At 37.2% G+C, this 21,030-nt stretch overlaps 1 protein-coding gene across 1 annotated transcript in view; it reads right to left on the reverse strand.

The window, feature by feature from the left end:
• Window positions 1-21,030, reverse strand: part of LOC129263573 (MAM and LDL-receptor class A domain-containing protein 2-like) — a 156,310-nt gene that overhangs the window by 15,341 nt on the left and 119,939 nt on the right. The window contains exons 68-87 of the mRNA XM_064100623.1: window positions 20,389-20,645; window positions 19,713-19,803; window positions 18,610-18,747; window positions 17,948-18,148; window positions 16,913-17,062; window positions 15,807-15,947; window positions 14,798-14,920; window positions 13,307-13,440; window positions 12,363-12,480; window positions 11,133-11,545; window positions 9,818-9,905; window positions 9,151-9,288; window positions 8,276-8,473; window positions 7,272-7,424; window positions 6,786-6,926; window positions 6,156-6,287; window positions 5,408-5,541; window positions 3,917-4,049; window positions 3,001-3,147; window positions 2,187-2,425 (exon numbers count right to left, since the gene is read on the reverse strand). Of these exons, the coding sequence (XP_063956693.1) occupies window positions 2,187-2,425; window positions 3,001-3,147; window positions 3,917-4,049; window positions 5,408-5,541; window positions 6,156-6,287; window positions 6,786-6,926; window positions 7,272-7,424; window positions 8,276-8,473; window positions 9,151-9,288; window positions 9,818-9,905; window positions 11,133-11,545; window positions 12,363-12,480; window positions 13,307-13,440; window positions 14,798-14,920; window positions 15,807-15,947; window positions 16,913-17,062; window positions 17,948-18,148; window positions 18,610-18,747; window positions 19,713-19,803; window positions 20,389-20,645 (3,269 nt within the window). The remainder of the gene's footprint in view (window positions 1-2,186; window positions 2,426-3,000; window positions 3,148-3,916; window positions 4,050-5,407; window positions 5,542-6,155; window positions 6,288-6,785; window positions 6,927-7,271; window positions 7,425-8,275; window positions 8,474-9,150; window positions 9,289-9,817; window positions 9,906-11,132; window positions 11,546-12,362; window positions 12,481-13,306; window positions 13,441-14,797; window positions 14,921-15,806; window positions 15,948-16,912; window positions 17,063-17,947; window positions 18,149-18,609; window positions 18,748-19,712; window positions 19,804-20,388; window positions 20,646-21,030) is intronic.

A 21,030-nucleotide genomic window follows, 5' to 3' on the forward strand; every position in this document is an offset into this window, starting at 1 on the left:
GTAGGCCTATGCAAATCAAATAATGCGACCGAGCACCGTGAGCTGAAAATATTAATATTTAGACCATAAACCGGACATTTTACAGAGCACTTGAAAAATCAATTTGTAAATTTAAAAATAATGAAAGCTCGATATCCGAGATGAAATTTTTTTGTATATTGACTTCGAAACTTGATATTTTAAGCTCCATATCAGCCTATATTGAGCAAGATATTAATCTCATCGAAAAAGCAATGCGAGCGCGAAGCGCGAGCGGAAAATACTTGATATTCCGGTATGAAAATGGTGAATTTGAGCTCTATCTAAAGCATTGTGTATGGAAATTGTGAAGTGGATGTGGAAAGCACTTAATAAATGATGCGAGTGTGAAGCGCGAGCTGATATCTTCATTATTATTTTGACCTAGGACCTGGATATTCTAGGTCTAAGGACATTTTGTCATCATATGAATATGATGTTAACTTTCTTATTCCTCTTCCTAAGCGCAATATGAAACATATGAAACTGTGATATTGTCGATATTCTTTTCTGAAAAGGGACAATTTAGTCATTAAGAATTCATGAAAATTTTATTATCATATTTATTTATGCAATAAGCCTAAATGAGTGAGTAAAATGTGTTGACACTGAGGCCTGAAAACTGGATATTTTAAGCTCTTTTGTAATCATGAATAGGATTTGATATATTTTTACCAAAAATGCGAGCGCAAATCGTGAGACGAATTTTTTGGTAAACTGTCATAAAAGGGGGGTTTTAAGTAGTTTGTTATATAATTTGGCAAATGAAATAATGCGAGCGCATAGCGCAAGCTGCAAGTTCTATTCACACCATAAAACGGACATTAAACAGAGCACTTAAAAATCAGTTTGTAAATCAAACAAAATTATGAATAATGTCCGAGCTGAAATATGCTTTGTAATATCGACTTCGAAACTTGACATTTTAAGCTACATATCAGCCTATTTAGCAAGATGTGTATCTCATCGAACAGGCTATGCGAGCGCGAAGCGCGAGCAAATAAATTAATATAGTGACATGAAATATATTTTTTAATCATTTTCCAAGTCATCCCCTGACCTTTTTTTTCCACTCGTCTCCCTCTTATTTTACCTCTTATTTTTCCTCCTTTCTTTCCCCTTCTTTTTCTATTTTTCTTTCTTTCCCCCTTTTTTTTCATTTTTTTGCTCTGCCGATAGGGGGGGGGGGGGGGCGGGCCCCTCGGCCCCCCCTGGATCCGCCTATGGATGGAACTCAATTTCACAGCTTTCTTACGGCGTACGTTTGATGCCAAGATACTCGAGAATGCCTTGAGTACTTCTTACGTCAAACGTACGGCCGACGTATGACTCTGTGCACTCCCTTTGTCTAGGGGGTAATTGTCCAGGGGGTAGTTGGCCGTGTCCGGGGGGTAATTGTCCGGGGGTAATTGTCCGGGGGTAGTTGTCCGGGGGGTAGTTGTCCGGGGGGGGTAATTGTCCGGGGGTAGTTGTCGGGGGGGTAATTGTCCGGGGGGTAATTGTCCGGGGGTAGTTGTCCGGGGGGTAATTGTCCGGGGGGTAATTGTCCGGGGGGTAATTGTCCGGGGGGTAGTTGTCCGGGGGGTAATTGTCCGGGGGGTAATTGTCCGGGGGGTAATTGTCCTCGGGGGGTAGTTGTCCTCAGGGGGTAATTGTCCGGGGGGTAATTGTCCGGGGGGTAATTGTCCTCGGGGGGTAATTGTCCGGGGGGTAGTTGTCCGGGGGGTGATTGTCCAGGGGGTAGTTGTCCTGATACCGGTTTTATCAATTATACCGATGTGACCATTTTTCTTTTTCTAAACTAAATGCATGGCGGTTATAGGGTAAAAAGTCATTGCCAAATCGCGGGGTGGAATTTGACAAAAATGATTAAAAAAATATTCTGAAGCTGTGAAGAAGACTTGTTTTCATTATTTGTTTTGATGTGGCCATCTTTCTCTTTTTCGAAATTCAATTAATGTAGGTTATATTATCTAAATTTGATTGCAAATTTGGGGAGGAAAATTTGATATGGTGTCAAAACTTTTTCTGAAGCTGCCAGTGAGGAATAAGCTGTTCAATCTATCAATTAATTTGATCTAGCAATTTTCTTTCATTATGTAGGTTATGAGATCTAAATGTCATTGCCAATTTACGGAGTGAAATTTTAAAATGGTGTTGCAACTCACCCTGAAGCTGCCTGTGAAGAAGAGCTGTCCTTGCTTCCAGTCCGGTCCCTGGTGCCCAGCCCTTACCCATTCCTTGATTGATTCATACTTCCAAACCTCTAACTTATTGATATCAGGTCCGTTCATGTTATACCACCATAATAGGCAGACGCCACCAGAGCTTGGCGTTATTGTCCCTGATATAAGCTGGGCATAGTCCCCGCTGCCACCAGTAGAGGTATCCAGATATACATAGTATCCTATTAAAAATGGTTAACAAACATGCAGAATGATAGAGCAAAAGCTGAAGAGATATGTCAGATTGTGTTTAAAGCGAAAAGTTCGAACTTATTCAATGATTGAATAAAATGAATATTGGTATCATTGGAGCCGACATTAATGTTCCTTTAATTATTATCATCCTTTTAGAATGACAACAAATCAATTGTCCTTCTTTTAGAATTATCGCAATCGTCTCATCATCTTAATTTTATTATCATCAATATTATCGTCTTCAACATCACCTCTATCCTCATCATCGCATAAAAAAAAACATCACCATCGTTAATGTAATCATCTTAAACATCATCATCATCATCATCATCATCAAAATCATCATCATAATTATCACCATCATCCTCCTCGTCGATATCATCGTTATCACACCCACACCATAAAAACTAACTTCACTGCCAATGACATAAATATTACAGTCACCAACATCAACATACCGCAAACGCTATCTCCATCATCACCACAATCATAGTAACAACTACCGTCATCGCTACTCCCTGGGGATTTATCGCTGGTGTCGGGGTGGCGTATCGCAGCTTACCTGAGGTACTCCCTAGGGTGTGGTCGACTGATGGTCCACTATATGATGATCGTTTGCCATATCCTCGATTCCAGGCGAGTGAGGTCGGCGTCAAGACTGTGAAGTCACACCAATCCACCTCAAAGTTACAGATAGATTGCACAGGAGCTATAGTGAAGATGAAATTATGAAACAATGTAATCAGATTAGGGTAAATGTGACTTCAAGTAGGTTAAATACTTTGATGCTAAACACCTGTTAGTGGTAAAGTTGGAACTCGAAGTCCATGCAGTAAACAATTTAGATGTGAATGTTTTAAAAGATTAATATTTGTCCTGCAGTTATGATGGATAACCATTGGTGGCGGAAGCCCAAAATTCTAGGGGGGACCGCAAACATATTTTGACAAGGAAAAAAAAAAAAAAGGTTATCAACCAAAAATTTCAGGGACACAGGAAACAAAATTGACAAGCAAAAAAAAAAAAGGTTATCAACCAAAAATTTAGTGGGGGATCGTCCCATCACCTCAAATTTAGGGGGGACACGTCCCCCCCCCTTCCGCCGCCTATCTGGATAACACTTTGCTAAGCGCTCAACAAGGATCAAAGTACATTTTAAGAAAATTATGATTTAAAGAAAAACATGGTTTACATATAAGAAATATGATTCATGAAAGTAATTAAGCCCTCCAATGAAAATAATGGTTTATGAATAGGAAAACAAAGCATTGAAATTATTACAATTATTATAATAACATATCAATGACAGGTAATTGCAGACATCCATCTAAAAAGATCATCATACAATGAACTGGATTTTGTAACAACTACACCTAATAACGCACGTGCCAGATGCTTGTTATTGTCTTGACAGGTGATATACCCGTTTTCAATTGTCAAACAATACTTTATTTAGCCATCATGAGGTGAGTCGTTACCGGCAGTTGGTTTAGTTGTGGTCATTGGGGGCGCTGTTCCAATATCTGAACATCCTTTCATTTCAATGTCTAAGTCGTCTACTGCAATGTCACCCTGATCTCCAACCACTCGTGCTACAGCTGAAAGTTGGATCTGTGTAATAAGAAATTCAATATAAAGATTATTTATGGTAATTCAATAAACCCAAACGAAAATTTATGAAAAAAATCAGAGTTTTGCTTTATATTTTATGGCCATAGACCTTGTGCGTTAACATCATTGCGCCGCCATCTTAGAGGTCAGTTCCATTGCCTTGCATGCATTGGTGATTGACAGGTTGCGCATCTCTGATAACTCCATTTACACGTTTTCCGATATCCTCAGAGGGAGGGCGCAATGAAGTTATTATGTCACATGCATAACTTTTATTCAAAGGAAACCATTTATTAAGTGGTAAAGTTTTCGCGTCATATTCCTTTTTCTTCATCTTACTTGTTTTAACAAAGACTGAATGAATAATAGTCTTCATCGCTATAACCTGACATAATGGTAACCATTTGCGGTATTGATTCAGCCAACGTTTATAGCCCTGGTTAATCTCAAACTACTTTTTTGGGGGTACCTGTTGTTTAATTTACTATAATGTATAAATACTGAAATGTAGAGTGGGATATATCATGATCATGCAATGAATGTTAAATGAAAGAAACTAGCATTCCAAGGATGTGTCAAATTAATACTGAATAGTCTGGAAGTACATTTTCTAAACCAAGGTTTGATTTTGAGTAACTACACAGCAGTGTCTGACATAATGGTAACCATTTGCGGTATTGATTCAGCCAACGTTTATAGCCCTGGTTAATCTCAAACTACTTTTTTGGGGGTACCTTTTGTTTAATTTACTATAATGTATAAATAATGAAATGTAGAGTGGGATATATCATGATCATGCAATGAATGTTAAATGAAAGAAACTAGCATTCCAAGGATGTGTCAAATTAATACTGAATAGTCTGGAAGTACATTTTCTAAACCAAGGTTTGATTTTGAGTAACTACACAGCAGTGTCTGCATATACAGTGTGTATAAATGGAGAACATACACATTTAAAAAATATCCTCCGAATTGAAAATCTCGAACATATGGACTTTTTTAAAAAGAGATATAGGTCATCGCACATTTCTTTGAGATGGTAGAATGATTATTGAAGAGAGTTTATTTTCATTCATTCTCTGTCAAGAAGTACTGACACCCTCTCATACCAGGGTGCCGTTTCATAAAGCTGTTTGTAGGTTAAGAGCGACTTTACGAACGGCTTGTGATCCTTTCTTACGCGCTAAGCCATCGCCAATGAACATTTTGGTATATACCATTTACCACAAGAAATGATTACCAGTCGTTCTTAAAGTCGCTCTTAACTTATGAACAGCTTTATGAAACACCCATTAGGTAAAACCATAAACATCATATTTGATTAAGATGATAAGTTTGTTAAGGAATAACGTGCTTACCCTAAATTCACTCTGACTGTTGAGATCTATTTTAACATTCATCCATGCAAAATATTCCTCTCCTTCCTTAGACCAAAGATTCTTCCTTGGTTGACCGGAAGTATAGTCCATCCAAGCCTCGAGATCACCAACATCTAAGAAGAGTAGGTAAAGGAAATAAATAAGGGAGTGATAAAAATTGATTTTGAGCCAGGTTGGAAGGCGAGGGGCACGGCCGTTTTAAGTTACATACTGTATGCTGCATGATACCAAAAAAGAAACACATAAAGGGTTATTTTTCACCAAGCGGGCGATGTACAAGTCATGCATACGATGTAAAGGGTAGAAATAAATTATAAAATGAAGAAAAGAAAAGTCCATATACCCTTGATACGTGTATTATGGGTATATTTTTCACCCTATTATGGAATATGATATTTGAGACGGTGACATGACGTTTGCTCCTGCGCCAGTCCTCTTAGAGGGCATAGGGTTAGAGTCAGGATTGTAATGAAGTTTGTGGTTAATAGTAATGCTAAAACTATGATTATGGTTTATTTAATTTTGGAGGTTAGATTTGTTTGGTTTAACATGCAGATTTTCCATCAGAGCAATTGTTGCGGGAGCGAAATCAATGTCATGGAACCGTTTGAGGCATTGCAGAAGATGAGGCTAATTAGGTTCGCCAAGCTTATAATCATGTGATTTGAACAGATAAAGTAGAATCACACAGTAAATTGTATATGTTTACAACGTCATAATTACTTACCATCTCCATACATATAGTACCAGAAGCTGAGGCAAGCAGAGTCTACAGGACTGAAATGTTCACTATTTAAGATGGCTGACTGTCCAAGATCGGATGACGTCACAAAGGAGCTCTCAAAATATATGTAAAAACCTGAAATGACACATTGTATGTCACGTCACAAAGAATCTACCATTTTGAATAGTCTACATATTGACGGATTTGCATTTACATTATGCAGATTTTTTTAAGAAACTTAAAGAATGTACTATTTTAGACGAGAATAATATATTCTTTTATAACTATTTCCATATTGTCATTGATAATATGGTTCTGTAGTTCCTTGTTATTGGATGGAGTTCTTTAAATTGAAAGGCAGTGAGCATAAGAATGCTTTTAATGTTTTTCACATGGTTTGAAACAGACTCAGAGCGGTGCTTCATTAAAATAATTGACTGTTTGCTTCAAGGATTCATTGTTTTTTTGTTGAATTTTTACAAATATTTATTTAGGGTAATATGTATGTATACATGTATTGCGCAGGGCCTTAGTTGACAACAGTGTTTCAATCACTGAACAGGCTACCGTGGGTAAAGAAGACAAATGAAATAAATAAATAAAAATAAAATACAGATGACATCATCCATATACCTTCCCCTGTTCCATAGGTGTGGTCTACCTGCGGTCCTGTGTTAGGACTGTCTGTTCCCCCAGATGTTCTAAGCCAATCCCACTGGTCCTGGACTACCTCCTGGGACCAGCCACAGAGATCATTTTGGAAATCGCAGAATCCTGCAATAATGAATGAGAATTATGATGTTATGAGGACGGAAGTTGGTGAACCTTTGAAAAGGGCATAGTATCTGAAAGTGGATGGCATAAGATGGAAGGGATGACCAAATATTACATAGAAATATACACTGAATCACCTTATTACAAGCTTTTCCTGGTTTTATCTTTACCAAATCGTTAGTACTTATATTCAAGATTAACCAATTTAAAAAGGATTAATAATTTCAACTGTTCATACAATCTCTAAATGTACTTATGTAATCACTGCAGTATTGATCTTTAGACAAATAAGACACTTTCTTTTTGCATTTGATGAAACGAAATGAATAGAATTGAGAAACTGACCTGGTGGTGGACACGCCCCTCTAATAATCTCGACATCATCAATAGCGATATCTCCCTGTACACCATCACCTCGTGTAGCTTCAATGACAGCTTTATAACGATGAGATGATGATATACCTACCTGACCAAACCGCCAGGAATCATCAGAAGGACCTAACGAAAAAAAGACATTAAACAATTCATATATGAAGAGCTCACTTGCAAAAGGGGTTAGGTCCATTTTTCATCAAATTTGATTTTTATGTCTCAATGTATAGATTTTTGTAGCTCTATAAGATGATACCAAGGAAAAGTTCAAAATCCCATTAAAAAAGTGAACTAATATGGCATAGAAAAATCACCTTTTTTCAAAAAGGGGTTAGGTCCATTTCAGTTTGGTTGCAAAAGGGGTTAGGGCCACACATAATTTTTTTTTAGTATATATTTATATTATATAGATAACAAGAACAAATAAAAAAAAACTATTCTATTTGTGGGGAGGGTTGGTCAATCTCTTAAAGTAAACTGGTTCCAAATGCCCCCCCCCAAAAAAAAAGCCTACCTCAGAGGTAAATGAATTGACATTTTGCTCACTGAAAATTTACCAAGCCCAATAAAAGGTAAGAGATTTCCAACGGCAAAGGTTACCCCCCAAAAATATATTATTGTTTAGAGTATTATACGTTCTTTAATAAAAAATTGTTTCAAGGCCTTGTGGAAGTAGATAATAATGAACGTATAAAATTGTCCAAATGTCAATATTTCGGATCATTTATTTTTCTACATTACTAGTTTCTAAGGCCCCGCGGAACTAAATAATTAATGTATAGTTGCAATGAGATAAACATATTCAATGAGTCAAGGTTAACAGTCTAATAACACACACACACACGGTCTTTATATCAAAAGTCGAAACATGTGCATGAGGTAGTAAATAGAGAGAAAACAATGACAACAATAGAAGAAATACAAGAGTAAATGAACGAGAACAGTTTGGGGCAGGAGTTGGCCTCAGTTATACTTACCATTTCTTATGAACAAAGGATCACTGTTACTGAGTGTGACTTGGTCTTCTGTATAGACAGTCAGTTGACCCAAGTCACTGCCATACATATGATACCAAAACCTCAGGCATTCCAAATCTGTATCAAGGTAGATAGGACTGTACAGAAGGGCCTTAGAACCAGTATCAGCAGTAGAAGCACTCACGTATGCGTAGTAACCTTTAGTAGAGAAAAATAATAATTGCGGACTCAGCACATTATGTTACTAAAGCCGCGGTGTCTGTCCAAAGCTCATTGGGGATTAAAGAATATGAAAGAAAGATGGACGTGGTCCTGATAAGTCATCGGTGCTAATTTCTTTAGTCTCGCTGCGTCTTTAGAAACTGCATTGTGAATGATGATTACAGTGGCCATGTAATTCATTAATCCAGTATGTTTGGAAGGTACATCAATTCCACTGTTCCTTGGAAAGCATTTCATATTTGTTTTTGTCTTTTCTTCTCCCTCCTTCTTCATCCCCTCCCCTCCTTCTTCTCCTTCTTCTTCTTCCCCTCGTTCTTATTTACCCTTTCTATCTTAATGTTCTTTTACTTCTTCTAATTCTTCTTTTTCTTCTTCCTTTGCTTCTTATTCATTTTCTTCAATCTTCAATTTGGAGATTCTTCATCATAATTCCTATGTCATTCTTCGTGTTGATATTCGTCAGCACTTTCAATCCTCATCATGAGGACGATCAGAGTATGCTGGTTAATATGTCGATCAATATTTTATTTTTTGAGAGCTAAGAATCAAACAAGAAAGATAACCTTACAGTCTTTTTCAGGACTACATATTGTCCTGACCCAGACCCATACTAACCCTGACGCTTCCAAATGGTATTATTATCTATCATTTACCAAACGATGTGCCTGTTGAGTGATCACGTGATGGTCCAGTGCTCTCATCGGGTGTTGAACCTGCATTCCTTAGCCATTTCCACGAGCTAGATGGTTCTTGTGTCCAGAAACAAAAATCGACCTCGAAATCACACTCAACTGAAAAAAAATGCAATACATGACCATAAAATTAATGCTTTATTCATCACTATTGATAGCGGCATGTACTATACAAAACACTTGGCTCATCTTACCCTTTGTCCGTCGTGTGTTGAACATTTTAATTTCTTTCATTTGTTATACAAATTTACGTATTTACGCTGCTGTCACGATTTACGCTGCAATTTAAACGGTTGTCTTAATCGTAGAGTAATGGTAGTGATCGTCACATATCGTATAAGCTAAGTCGTTGCAATTCACATGAATGTTTTGAATGGTTCAAACAGTTACGAAAGGCCAATCGCGGAGTTGGGAAAGGATCGCAAGACGGTGTGAACGAGGTATTAACTTACTTATTTAGTTGATTCTATGTACAGCGGACATTTTACATCTTATATGGATAGAAAAAAATAAATCATAGAATAAGAGGAGAACCCCCACCAAAAAAATATAAGATATACGATATGGATACATTTTTTGTTGGAGAAAAGAGAGAGAAACAAATGTGAACATATGAAAAATAGCTAACCTTGTGGTGGACATACTCCATCGTATAGATTCAAATCATCCAGGGCTATATCACCATATTGACCTCCGTTAATACCTTCATAGATAATCTGCGTGATAATGAAGGAGTAATGATAATAACAACATGCAACATTACAAATCTCAAAACAATATAATATTTCTAATCATAATTTACCACGGCTACCCCGATCAGGTGCCTTCATTATTCAAAGAAATTGTTTCCTAAAAGTAGTATCGTATCAAGGAAGCGGCACATCCGGCCCCCACCCTTATGAGAGGCACGATCAAATGTTTTAACGGGGACATAAATGATATTTCTTTTGTTTTTTGCTTATCAATTTTTTCTGGAACAAAATCACCTCGATTATGTATTGAAAACCTTTTTTGGGGCTTGTCAATTTTTTCCTTTACAAAAATGACCCCTCTATTGGAAAATCATGGATCTGCCCCTGCCTACCAATTACCAATTTCTTACACGTTGCTGTTGGATAGTGGCATACATAGATAAACGGCCTGATAATGGATAAAAATGCTGCAGAGGGATTGAACCCCGGGCTCCTTGATTTTGATTGGCTGTTGATCAACGTTACCATGGTAGTTACCATTCAATGGTAAGTTACCATAACCTGGACCTTCAGTTCATATTATCCATCGATATACCTATGACGGCATTAATCAGTATTCACATGAATCATGTTTCGTGATTTAAATTATGTATGACAGTGTCTGGATTAGGTGGTCATGGAAATCGATGCGGCTAACTATTCTGCCGACTCTCGATTGCTGCTCAGGAACAACTGTTCGTGCCCTTCCTTGATATAATAGATGAAAAAATGATGAGGCAAAAGTCCCTTCCCTAAAATATTTATCATTGTAAACACCAACATGTGCAAACCTATCATTACGCTGTTAAATCTTAAATCTGCAGGACCCTGAGAACGATTTTTTAAAAACTGAGGGTGCTGATTTAAATTTGAAAAGTAAAGCAAAAAAAGAAAGAAAACAAAGTGAGTTTCAGCGCATAATAAGATCATTTTGGTCCAGAGAAATTGAGCGCAAAAAAAAATTCAATACACAAAGTACGTTATTTATACATTTAATCGTTGTCTACGCCTACCAGAGTTCCAGGGGGTGCTGCCTATAAAAACCATAATACACGCAGCACCCCTAGGAAAAATGACCATGTTAACATGTGAATCATATCTTCATAAAGTGAACTTTATGGACATGGCACTGATTTTTTTCCATCAGGAATATTATATTTATATCAAAGATCGTGCAAACTATGTTCCAATCAATGATAGCCAAGCACTTACCATCCAGTTGTAATTCGTGGTGATCTCTTTCTCTGCTTTGATCCATTGATTTCCTTGTGAGCCATACTTGGTAAAGATGAGATCATCCTCTACCACTCCTGACTTGAACAGCCTCAGATACACGTTCAATCGATCAACTTCCGCCCCGTACATATGATACCAGAACACCAAGCACTTGGGTGATCCCGTGCCGGTCGGGTTCTGTGTTGGAGCTGCCAGCTGTGCCCTGTCGCCAGGGGTACGGCTTGTTGAATCTATGTAGACGTAATACCCGCTGCTGTCCCCGCGGGTGTGGTCAAACGATGGACCAGTGCTTTCAGTGTCGGTGAACCAGAAGGTCCTGGTCCAGTCGAATTGGTCATTATCAAGTTGGCTGTATGAACATAGGTTGCTTTCGAACGTACAGGCCATTGCTAAGAGGAAAGCAGAAAGTGATATGTTGTAATTGAGGAAAGATCAAAACCTGCAAATTTTACGCTTTATACCTTCACTGGGAACTATAACAATTTGCCAAATGCCACATACCTAAGGCCATATAAAAACAATATGTATATTTTTGTACTCACTTCGATCACTTCACAAAATCTTGTTTGTCTCTTAATTATCATTCATCTCCTTTTTCATCTTGAAAAATTGCAAATACATTGTTAATACATGCATCTTCGCTTTTAGAACACCATGTCACTTCAACCTGGGGGCTGGGGTGATTCGCTGGGTCCATAGGACAGCTTGTGTGCCACAGACTGAATGTGGTTGGACCATAGGGAGACCCTGAGACGGTGAGCAGGGCTATCAAGGGATTCAGTGGAGTAAAGGAAGCTACATCTCTTTTGGCAGGTTTATCGTTATAGAGTGGATGAAGAGGGTTATGTTCTTGCTTGTGCTGACACCTCTGTTCTGATGTGTAGAGGGGCAATACAACACAATTAGGTGAAGATCATCCTCTTTACACAGTGAACCATGTGAAGCTGCACTCCCCCAATCAGTTATATCGGAAGGAGAGACCTGCGGTTCACAGTGATTCAGTTCTCTTTTCGCCTCCTAGGCACAGGTGACGCCAAAAGAAATGTTCGAATTCTACAGTGAGAAGGTAATTTCACACTTTGCTTTACATTGAAAATACTTTTGCGGGACACATGGTGGGTCATTGTAATTTTTTTACTACAGTTTTGGGATATTTATTTACTATTCCTTGAAGGAATACACTGACATTATAAGTGATAAACTTACAAACTACTGGTATAGTTGTTGGTCCCCCTCCATCGCTGCATTCTCCTATTTGTATATCAATGTCGTCCAAGGCAATATCACCTTCTGTCCCGTCTGTACCAGTAGCCCTAAAAACAATCTGCGAACCAAAATAAAGCCATACGTTTGTAACTGTTTATTTCAGGCAAATTCAAGGAAAGTATGCGATAGTTAAAATGAATTATTGGAAAAAAGAAATGCCCATAATTTCAAAAGAGTTTTGCCTAGGAGAAGATCCAATATTCAATTGAACTGATTTTAGGGCACCAACGGTAGGCCCGGGTAGTGTGATCTCCATGTATTAAGAAAAAAGTAGGTACATGTTAAAAAAAAAAAAAAATGAAGTTCGCAGCAAAAAAGAGGCATTTGTAGAATATATAGCGTAAACAAAAATTGCATTTTAACCAGACCTTCACCCCCTTCCGAAGCAATCTACCCCTAGTTTTGACGAAGTAGAATGTCTTATCCTAACAAAGAGGATTGAGAAACGAAATTAGAAACGCGAATTTATTTGTTCTGGTATTTGTTCACAAATGTTTGTAAGTTTAACTCTAGACAATCTTCGCTGTAAGGTTCTGTGTATGTGTGTTATGTTTTTAAATGAAGCCCATGGCCATTGGAAGCGGGAGTGCTGGGGGCGCTGTACCACCCCAAAGATTTACCTTGAGGTGCGGCGTGTATTATTAACCATAGACAACATTCACCCTCTTGAAATGAGACAGGCATGCTGAAAAATCGAAATTTAATAAAATTACCTCAATTTCAAGTAAAATATCCTTTGTTTTTCCTTGTTTGATTGTTTTAAAACCCAAATCTGCTTCATTTTGTCGAAAAAATAAAGACTTACAAGTGACTAAAAACACCATTCCATATTCATAGGTGACTTCTGAATTTGGTAAGAAATATGTCTTTATTGATGTACGTACCCTGAACTCTCGATCGAACGTGACGTCAGCACTACCCATGATCCATACATCCCCTTGTGCACCTGATGTGCTCCAGATAGGACCAAACTCCTTGTCATCTTCATCCATGGTATACACTTCTAAACTACCAACAGCTAAACAACATAATGGAACAACAAAAAATAGCAGAACGTTTTTTTTTGTTAAATTTAATATCACAAGGATCACGTGTTGTTACGATGTAATGTTTACCACATGCTATATAAGCCCCCCCCTCCCTGATGCGTGTTGAAACGGTTCCATTATATTTGCTCCGGCGACAATCGCTCCGCTGAATATTCAACACATTAATGGAATGACCAACTTCAACCCTGTTTTTCACTATTGTACCATATCCTAAGCCTAGCCCTAAAGCTAGCTTAAAATCATATTGCAACACTAACACTGTATTATAGACGAAATGAAGCCCGGAGCAATTGTCACCGGAGCAAAAGTTGTGTCACCGTTGAGGTATCAATACAATGATAAGAGATACAATCAGGGAGGTATGTCATAAAGAGAGAGGAGACAGGCCACTGGTAAATTTACGTTTTGTAATGCATAGCCACAATGATCACTTATTGCTAGGGCGATTTTATGAAATTTAATATTCAAGGGGAGGCGTCGCTCTGCCCCACTTTACCTATAACATAAGGTAGACAGTATGTAATAACATTCAAACTAAATATACCAATTCGTAGTTAGCCCATTGACAATTAAGTTTGGTCTAATGATTGTGCATTTATTTCATTATTTCAAATTTCAAAGAAAAAATATAACGGATGCAGATATGAAATATAATAGCGCACCAATTGACACTTTATGTAGTCATTTGTTACATGTCTACTTTGAATTCATTAGCATGATGTTTAAACAAAGTTGACCAACTGTTACCAGTCGCTAGTTGACGCATTGATGTTTTTGTGGACCTGGTAAAAAAAGCAAAATTCAAAATAATATATAAATAACCCAACCTCAAAGTTGGTGTGTATCTCATTGAATATTAAACCACCATGTCACTTTAAGGCGAATTACCTTCTTTCGACCATGCACAGAATCTTCTTCTAATAATAATAAAAGCCAATTTTTATAGAGCGCTTTTCCCAGAATGGCTCAAAGCGCGTTACAGCATATTATTACCCCAGTCATTGGATTCATTTCAATCCCGCACGAAAAGTGCCCAATTTCCACTCCCTGGGGAGCATTCCTTGCATTCATCGCAGCCTCATTATGGCGCTGGCAAAATGAAACATACAATATATTTCGCATCCTACCGGGTACCCATTTAGCACCTGTGTCGAGAGTGGCAAAGTGTGGATTAACGCCTTGCGAAAGGACGCTAGACCGCGGTGGGATTCGAACACACGATCCTCTGTTTACAAGGCGAGAGTCAGAACCACTACACCACGGCTCTTCCACACGGCTCTTTCTAATCATGCGTAGAATGGATCTACGAACCGGATTACTACTTACCATTACCAAACATATGGTACCAGAATGTGAGGCACGATCCTGAAGTCGGACTGAGGATTTCACCGATCAGGTCCGCCCAACTATTCGATACTCCATTATCTGCTTCAAAATACACGTACATCCCTGATAAAAAACAAACAAAATAATATACCACATAAATTGACATATCATTAACAAAGCTGTCGTTGGCCCTTGTGTACAAATATATTATAAATAAATTTTCGAAAATGCTTAACGTGATTCTTTGTGGTGCTAAAAAACGTTAGTAAATCACATCAGAAAATGAACATATTTAAAAGTGCTCAAGTTATGTTATCTTTTAGAAATCTAATTGTGAGGTCAGGTGATGAAATATAACATTCAATGAAGTTGTTTCTCTGGGCTCGCCGGACAATATAGTGTTGTTGTCTACATTCAACACTCATCACATCAGTCAGTGCATTTTCTGGTGGGTTCACTATTAAACATTTTAGCACCACTAGAAATGAAATAGATAAATTTAATTCAATGTGACACAGAGTGTGAAATCATCTCCACACTGTTGAGATTAAGCATTTTAACAGTGGCAAAGCTATGTTGACATAATTTAATATGTGAACACGCTGCAAAACACTAATGCTAAATGTTTCAAGTGTGGAAATCGTCTTCACACTGTTCACATTCGCTAAGGATTTAGAGTTGAGCAGTGTGGAATTGGCTCCTCGCTACGTAATCTGAGCATTTTATGGTGTGACTTAATCAAAGAGTTCTATTCATCCAGTGGTTATTTATATGTATTGTATTACCAGTTGTTAAATGCTCTGTACATCCATTTATCTCCTTACTTGTTTGTATCTTCCTATTCCTTTATCAATAATATATTAATATTATTACCATTATTATTATCATCAATGTATCAATATTACAGTTTTTTAAATGTACATGTAAATGATGTCTTATGTCTTTTATGACTTTATATCATACAATTAGTTCAAACGATAAAACAGTAACACTACTTTATCAAACTAACCTTGTTCAGTTCCCGTTGTGTGATCGAATGATGGTCCAGTATATGGGGATGGAGTTACGCCGTTATTGCGTAACCAATCCTTAGTATCTGTTTCTCTTTCATCCGTCCATCCACATTTATCTTGCTCGAAATCGCAGAAACCTGGGTAGTAAGTAGAGATATTGTAATCACTTATCATATCTGAAATAAATGCTCGCAATTAGTGATTGCAATTTTCATCTCAGATGCTTGAATACCTCACTATCACACTAACATGCCAAAAGAAAACACAAAAAGTCATAAATTATTTGGTAAAAAGTCATAAGCTAAATATGTGTGCTTACAATAAACTGGCAACAAAATTTTCCAGTTAAATATATTGATTAAAGGCCTCATTGAACGCCTTCTCGTGTCCCATAACTTATACTATTTGTAATCATTTAGAAATAAAAAAAAAACAACAAATGATGGCTCTTCAAACCAAAATCATTATTTACCTCTGCATGTCTTTTGATTAATTTGTTTACATATTAGTAATTTATATTAAAATGACAATGCTAACACAGTTAATTTACCTTGTATACACGCAGGTTATTAAACTTCATCTAGATAATATATACGAGTTTTCTGATCTGAGAATAACAGAGTTTGACACTCTCGCTGCACTTTTATAGTGTAAAATTAACAATGTGGAATACAACATGAACTCACGTTCACCATGTTTAAGCAATTCTAGTATGAAGTATTTCAAGTATTTTACATGTACAAAAGCATTCGGTTTACAGTGCAAAGTTTTTATTATCACTGTTAAATTTGAACACCCTAAACGAACATACAAACAGTGTTTATTTCACATTTAGAAGTAAACACACTGTATTTACTGCATTCTTTCCTTCCGTTTTCTTTCCACTAGTACAAGGTGCACTAGCGGTTTTCAAATGAATATCATTATGTCATGGCTACCTGGTCTGGTGCATAATTCGTCCAGGACTACAGCAAGCGTGCACCAGCGATTTTTTTTAAATTTTAAAGAAAATTGTTTTTTTTCATGGCATGGTGCAGGATTTGTCCAGGACTAGTGAAAGTGTGCACTAGTGATTAAAAGAATAATAATTTGTCATGGCTACCTGGTCTGGTGCAGGAGTTATCAAGGAGTGAGAGATCATCTATGGCAATGTCACCGAAGTTACCAGTCCCGAGGGTAGCACTCACCACAATCTGGTATGGATGCGATGGTATGATTGATGCACGTGAATAATGCCATATATTCTCATGAGCTATACAGGAAAGACAGAATATGACATGTGAGAGGAACGACGGGGAAAGAAAGTGAGAGAGGAGAGGTGAGGGGGAGGAGAGAGACGTAAGAGAAATATGGACAGGAAGAGGTATAGAGAATGGAGTGAGGAGGAAAGATATACAAAGAGAAGAGAGAAAAAGAAGGGACAAGACAGAAAAAGTCAAGCACAAAGAGACAAGAGAGATAAATGGGAGATAAATGGAGATGGGACAGGAGACAGTATAAAACGATCATGGAGACAGATAGACGAAGAGATATAAAGAGAAAGGGATAAGAGAGAGAGAGAGAGAGAGAGAGAGAGAGAGAGGGGAGAGAGAGAAGACAAATAGAACCACGGAGACAGACGTTAGGTACATGATAGAGAAAAGCGATTTTAACAAATGTGTATTTTTACGAGTTGTTGTCGTGGCATTGCATCCTGTTTACAGATATATTTTTTTTTTAATTCTATTTCTTTAGTATTCTTTTTATTCAGCTTCGTGAAATTTCTTGTTTAATGGGGACGCACAACAATACGATGCTAAAACACTTGCATTATAGTTTCAATAATTCATGAATATACTTGCTCCCAAAATGCATCATCGGGAATATTTCATGAAGCTGTTCGCGCTTTAGCACGGCTGAATTGAGTAATGAGTAATTGAGCAATAACTAAATTGAAACACGTTTTTTTTTTTTTTTTTTTTTTTTTTTGGGGGGGGGGACGGGTAACATTTGGTAACACTTTCTTGAGACACCAGATAACTTAGTGGTTTTAAAATGTACATGCTCAAGAATAGGTCTGCATAGAAGCTTAATTGAGTATGGTCGTGCATACATTCGTGCTTAGAACAGCTTCATGAAAGATCATGGCAAATCAAACCTTTCGCCTGCCAGATGTTAGTTGATATCTCCGAGATAGTGTCAAAGATGAGTATCTCTAAGGTTCCGATGTCATCTCCATAGACGTGATACCAGAATGTAAAACATTCGCTGACTGCTGCCGGATACACCGGACTGAATAAACGGGCTACTTCACCGGCCGACCGGGGAGGCTTGGCCGTAGACACGTAAGCAAACATTCCTGGTGAGGGATCGAAATTAAGGAATGAAGGTTTCACCAATCTAGTTGTCCGTGAATCTACTTGTATTTTTTAAGGTAAAGTACTTGAATTAATGTAGAGATAAAAAATTCATTAATGGATGTCAAAACAAAACACTAGTATCATTTTAGTCACATTTTGTTTGCACGGACCATTTGTAAAACAGCCTTGTAGCTGAATAGGACTTTAACCGTGAATAAAATAAATGAATGAATGACTGTATGAAGTAATCAATCAAACTAAAATTTAAATGATTTTTGTGTTATTGTTTTTTTTATTCAAACAGTATTCGTTGCTGATGTAAAAGAAAGTGGTTTGTATTTTATTTCTGTCGTCGTATATCAGATATATTTTACATTCATCAGCATGACTATTGCACTCGGCTTCGACTCTGCAATATACCATTCAAGTGCATCTAGGATTATATATATGTAAGCCATACCTAGATTAGTTCCCATCGTATGATCTATAGTAGGCCCTGTTCCTTCCGCGGGTGAACCGTTGTTACCGATGTTCCAATCAAAATTATCGTCATAATCTTGTGTCCAAGAACAATAGTTAATCTCAAAATCGCACGTTCCTGCACAGATACAAGTTACACAAATATGAAAATCAATATCATTACGAATTATCCATAGGACGTACACTATAGAAAGCATTAACATAGCTCCTCTGAATATTTTAAGGCAATATGAAGCTTAGAACACACTGACAAATACTTGTATTAACGGTTATCATGGTCACATTACAACAATACAATTTCAGGTTCAACCAGCGACCCTATTCATCGGGGGAAAAGCACACCCTAAGCTTTAGAATAATATATAACTTATCGAAACTGATAAAAATAAGCCACTCAGGCAATGTATTGAATGCAGATTAAATTCATTAGAGCTTCAAAGAATATGGAGAAAGCAAGGTTTGAAATTCGGCGTTCACTCAAGCATGAGATATGCACGGGGCGATCTCTATGAAACTTCCAAGCAGTCCACAAAATACGATGTCATAGAAACATTTGTATCCTATCTTATATTCAACTTAACGAATTTAAATTTCGACATATTTGGGCTTTTTACAGATAGAGGATCTTCCCTGGCGACTTATTGTTTGTTTTGGGGTGGCTGGTTACAAGTTATCTTTACCTATCTTTTTCTAAGACATTAAAAGGAGAGGTTGGGAAAATTATGAAGAGAAAAGAAGTGAAAAAGTTCATCCCCAAAATCAACTAAATCATGATCAATACGTGCCTGATGATAATGGTTAAAAAATCACTGATTTTCTCCCAGTGCGGGATACTGATTCGTTGTGAGCGGGCATCTATTCATATTCATTAAGGTGAAAGGTAGATGGTATTATCAAACGGAAGAAACGAAAAAAAGGAAGAGTAGCAGGACTATTAAAAACATTCTTTTAAGAATCCTTGACTTGAAGATATAACAATGTTCTATCTTTTTTCCCATGTATTCACCTTTAGTTACTTACAACTAGAATAAATGAGAACGTCGGAAATGAGATAGCCAAGAGAAATGAGAAATCAAGGCTTACGGTATGCAGAGCATGCGCTATCTTCAACAATGACGTCATCGATAGCTATGTCCCCGGCAGCACCAAGTCCTCGATATGCTTCAAATGTGACCTGAACAGTCGCGGAAAAGAACAGCGATACCGAATCGGAAACACTTTTATTTACTGGTGGAACACCATCCCTTGAAATACATATGTGTCTGAATTGTAAAAAGGGCTGAAGCCTGGGTGATAATGGCAATCAATAGTTGTTTCAACAATCTGACGAGTATCTGACGATACAAGTTATTTATTAGATGCTATTTTTAGTATTATAACCAACGTCATTATCACTATATTTGAATGTGGCTTCAATTTTTCATCACCATTGTCATGGTTATGGTTATTGTATTATATGATTGTCATTATGATTAAATGAGTAAATTAATAGAAACATATTTTGGGTTCAGTGCAAGATTTGTTTCAATCATGTGCCTTACTTTATCAAATCGTAAAATTTCAACTTTAAAAGGGGAAAATCATTTGAAAGGTCCGATCATTTTGTAATCAAACTGTTATCAAGGTCATTATTCAAATTTCTACTATATATCACTAAGTTTATTACATTGATGGTCATGCATTCCATAAAAAAAAAAGATGATTTCTGTTTTAATAAAGCAAAGGCCATAAACAAATTGGTATAAAGGTAGTTACTGACCCCCCATGCGATGTTTGACGTCACAGTCCATTGTGCGTACTTCCACTGGTTACCCTGCGTGCCTTGCCGTTTGAAGATGGGCGTGGCCTGACTACCCTGTTGAATGTAGACATTGAATCTGTCTACGTCGGGTCCGTACATGTGATAATACCATGTCAGGCAAACACCGTCTCCAGTGGTAGCTCGCTGTGGGTGGGACTTAAGGATTGCTTTCTGACCGTCAGCTGGGCCATCTGCTTCGATATACATATAGTAACCTACAACCAGATATATAAGAAGTTTGATGTGCGCATTTCATGTTTAAAGATAAACTTAAGTAGTTGCAGTAAACACTGATTTCGTGGGAAAGTCTGCAAAACAAATAGTGTACAACCTGTCCTTTTTATGGACTCCAACTTCTTCAACATACATTATAGTACAGGTTCTTGTCAATAAAAAAAAAATAATAATTCATGTTTTGTACACTGTGTTTCTTCTCAGATGATAATGGAATGAACGTATTCTGTATATTTTTGTATTATTTTCTTTAACAATTATTGAATAGGAATTTTAATTTGAATCATGGTTTTTATTAAACCTTTTACTGTTATTGTAATTGTTATCCTTTTTGATATATTATATAAATGTTTATACTGTAAATGT

The sequence above is a fragment of the Lytechinus pictus genome, chromosome 6 (assembly GCF_037042905.1).
Source record: "Lytechinus pictus isolate F3 Inbred chromosome 6, Lp3.0, whole genome shotgun sequence".
Lineage (NCBI taxonomy): Eukaryota > Metazoa > Echinodermata > Echinoidea > Temnopleuroida > Toxopneustidae > Lytechinus > Lytechinus pictus.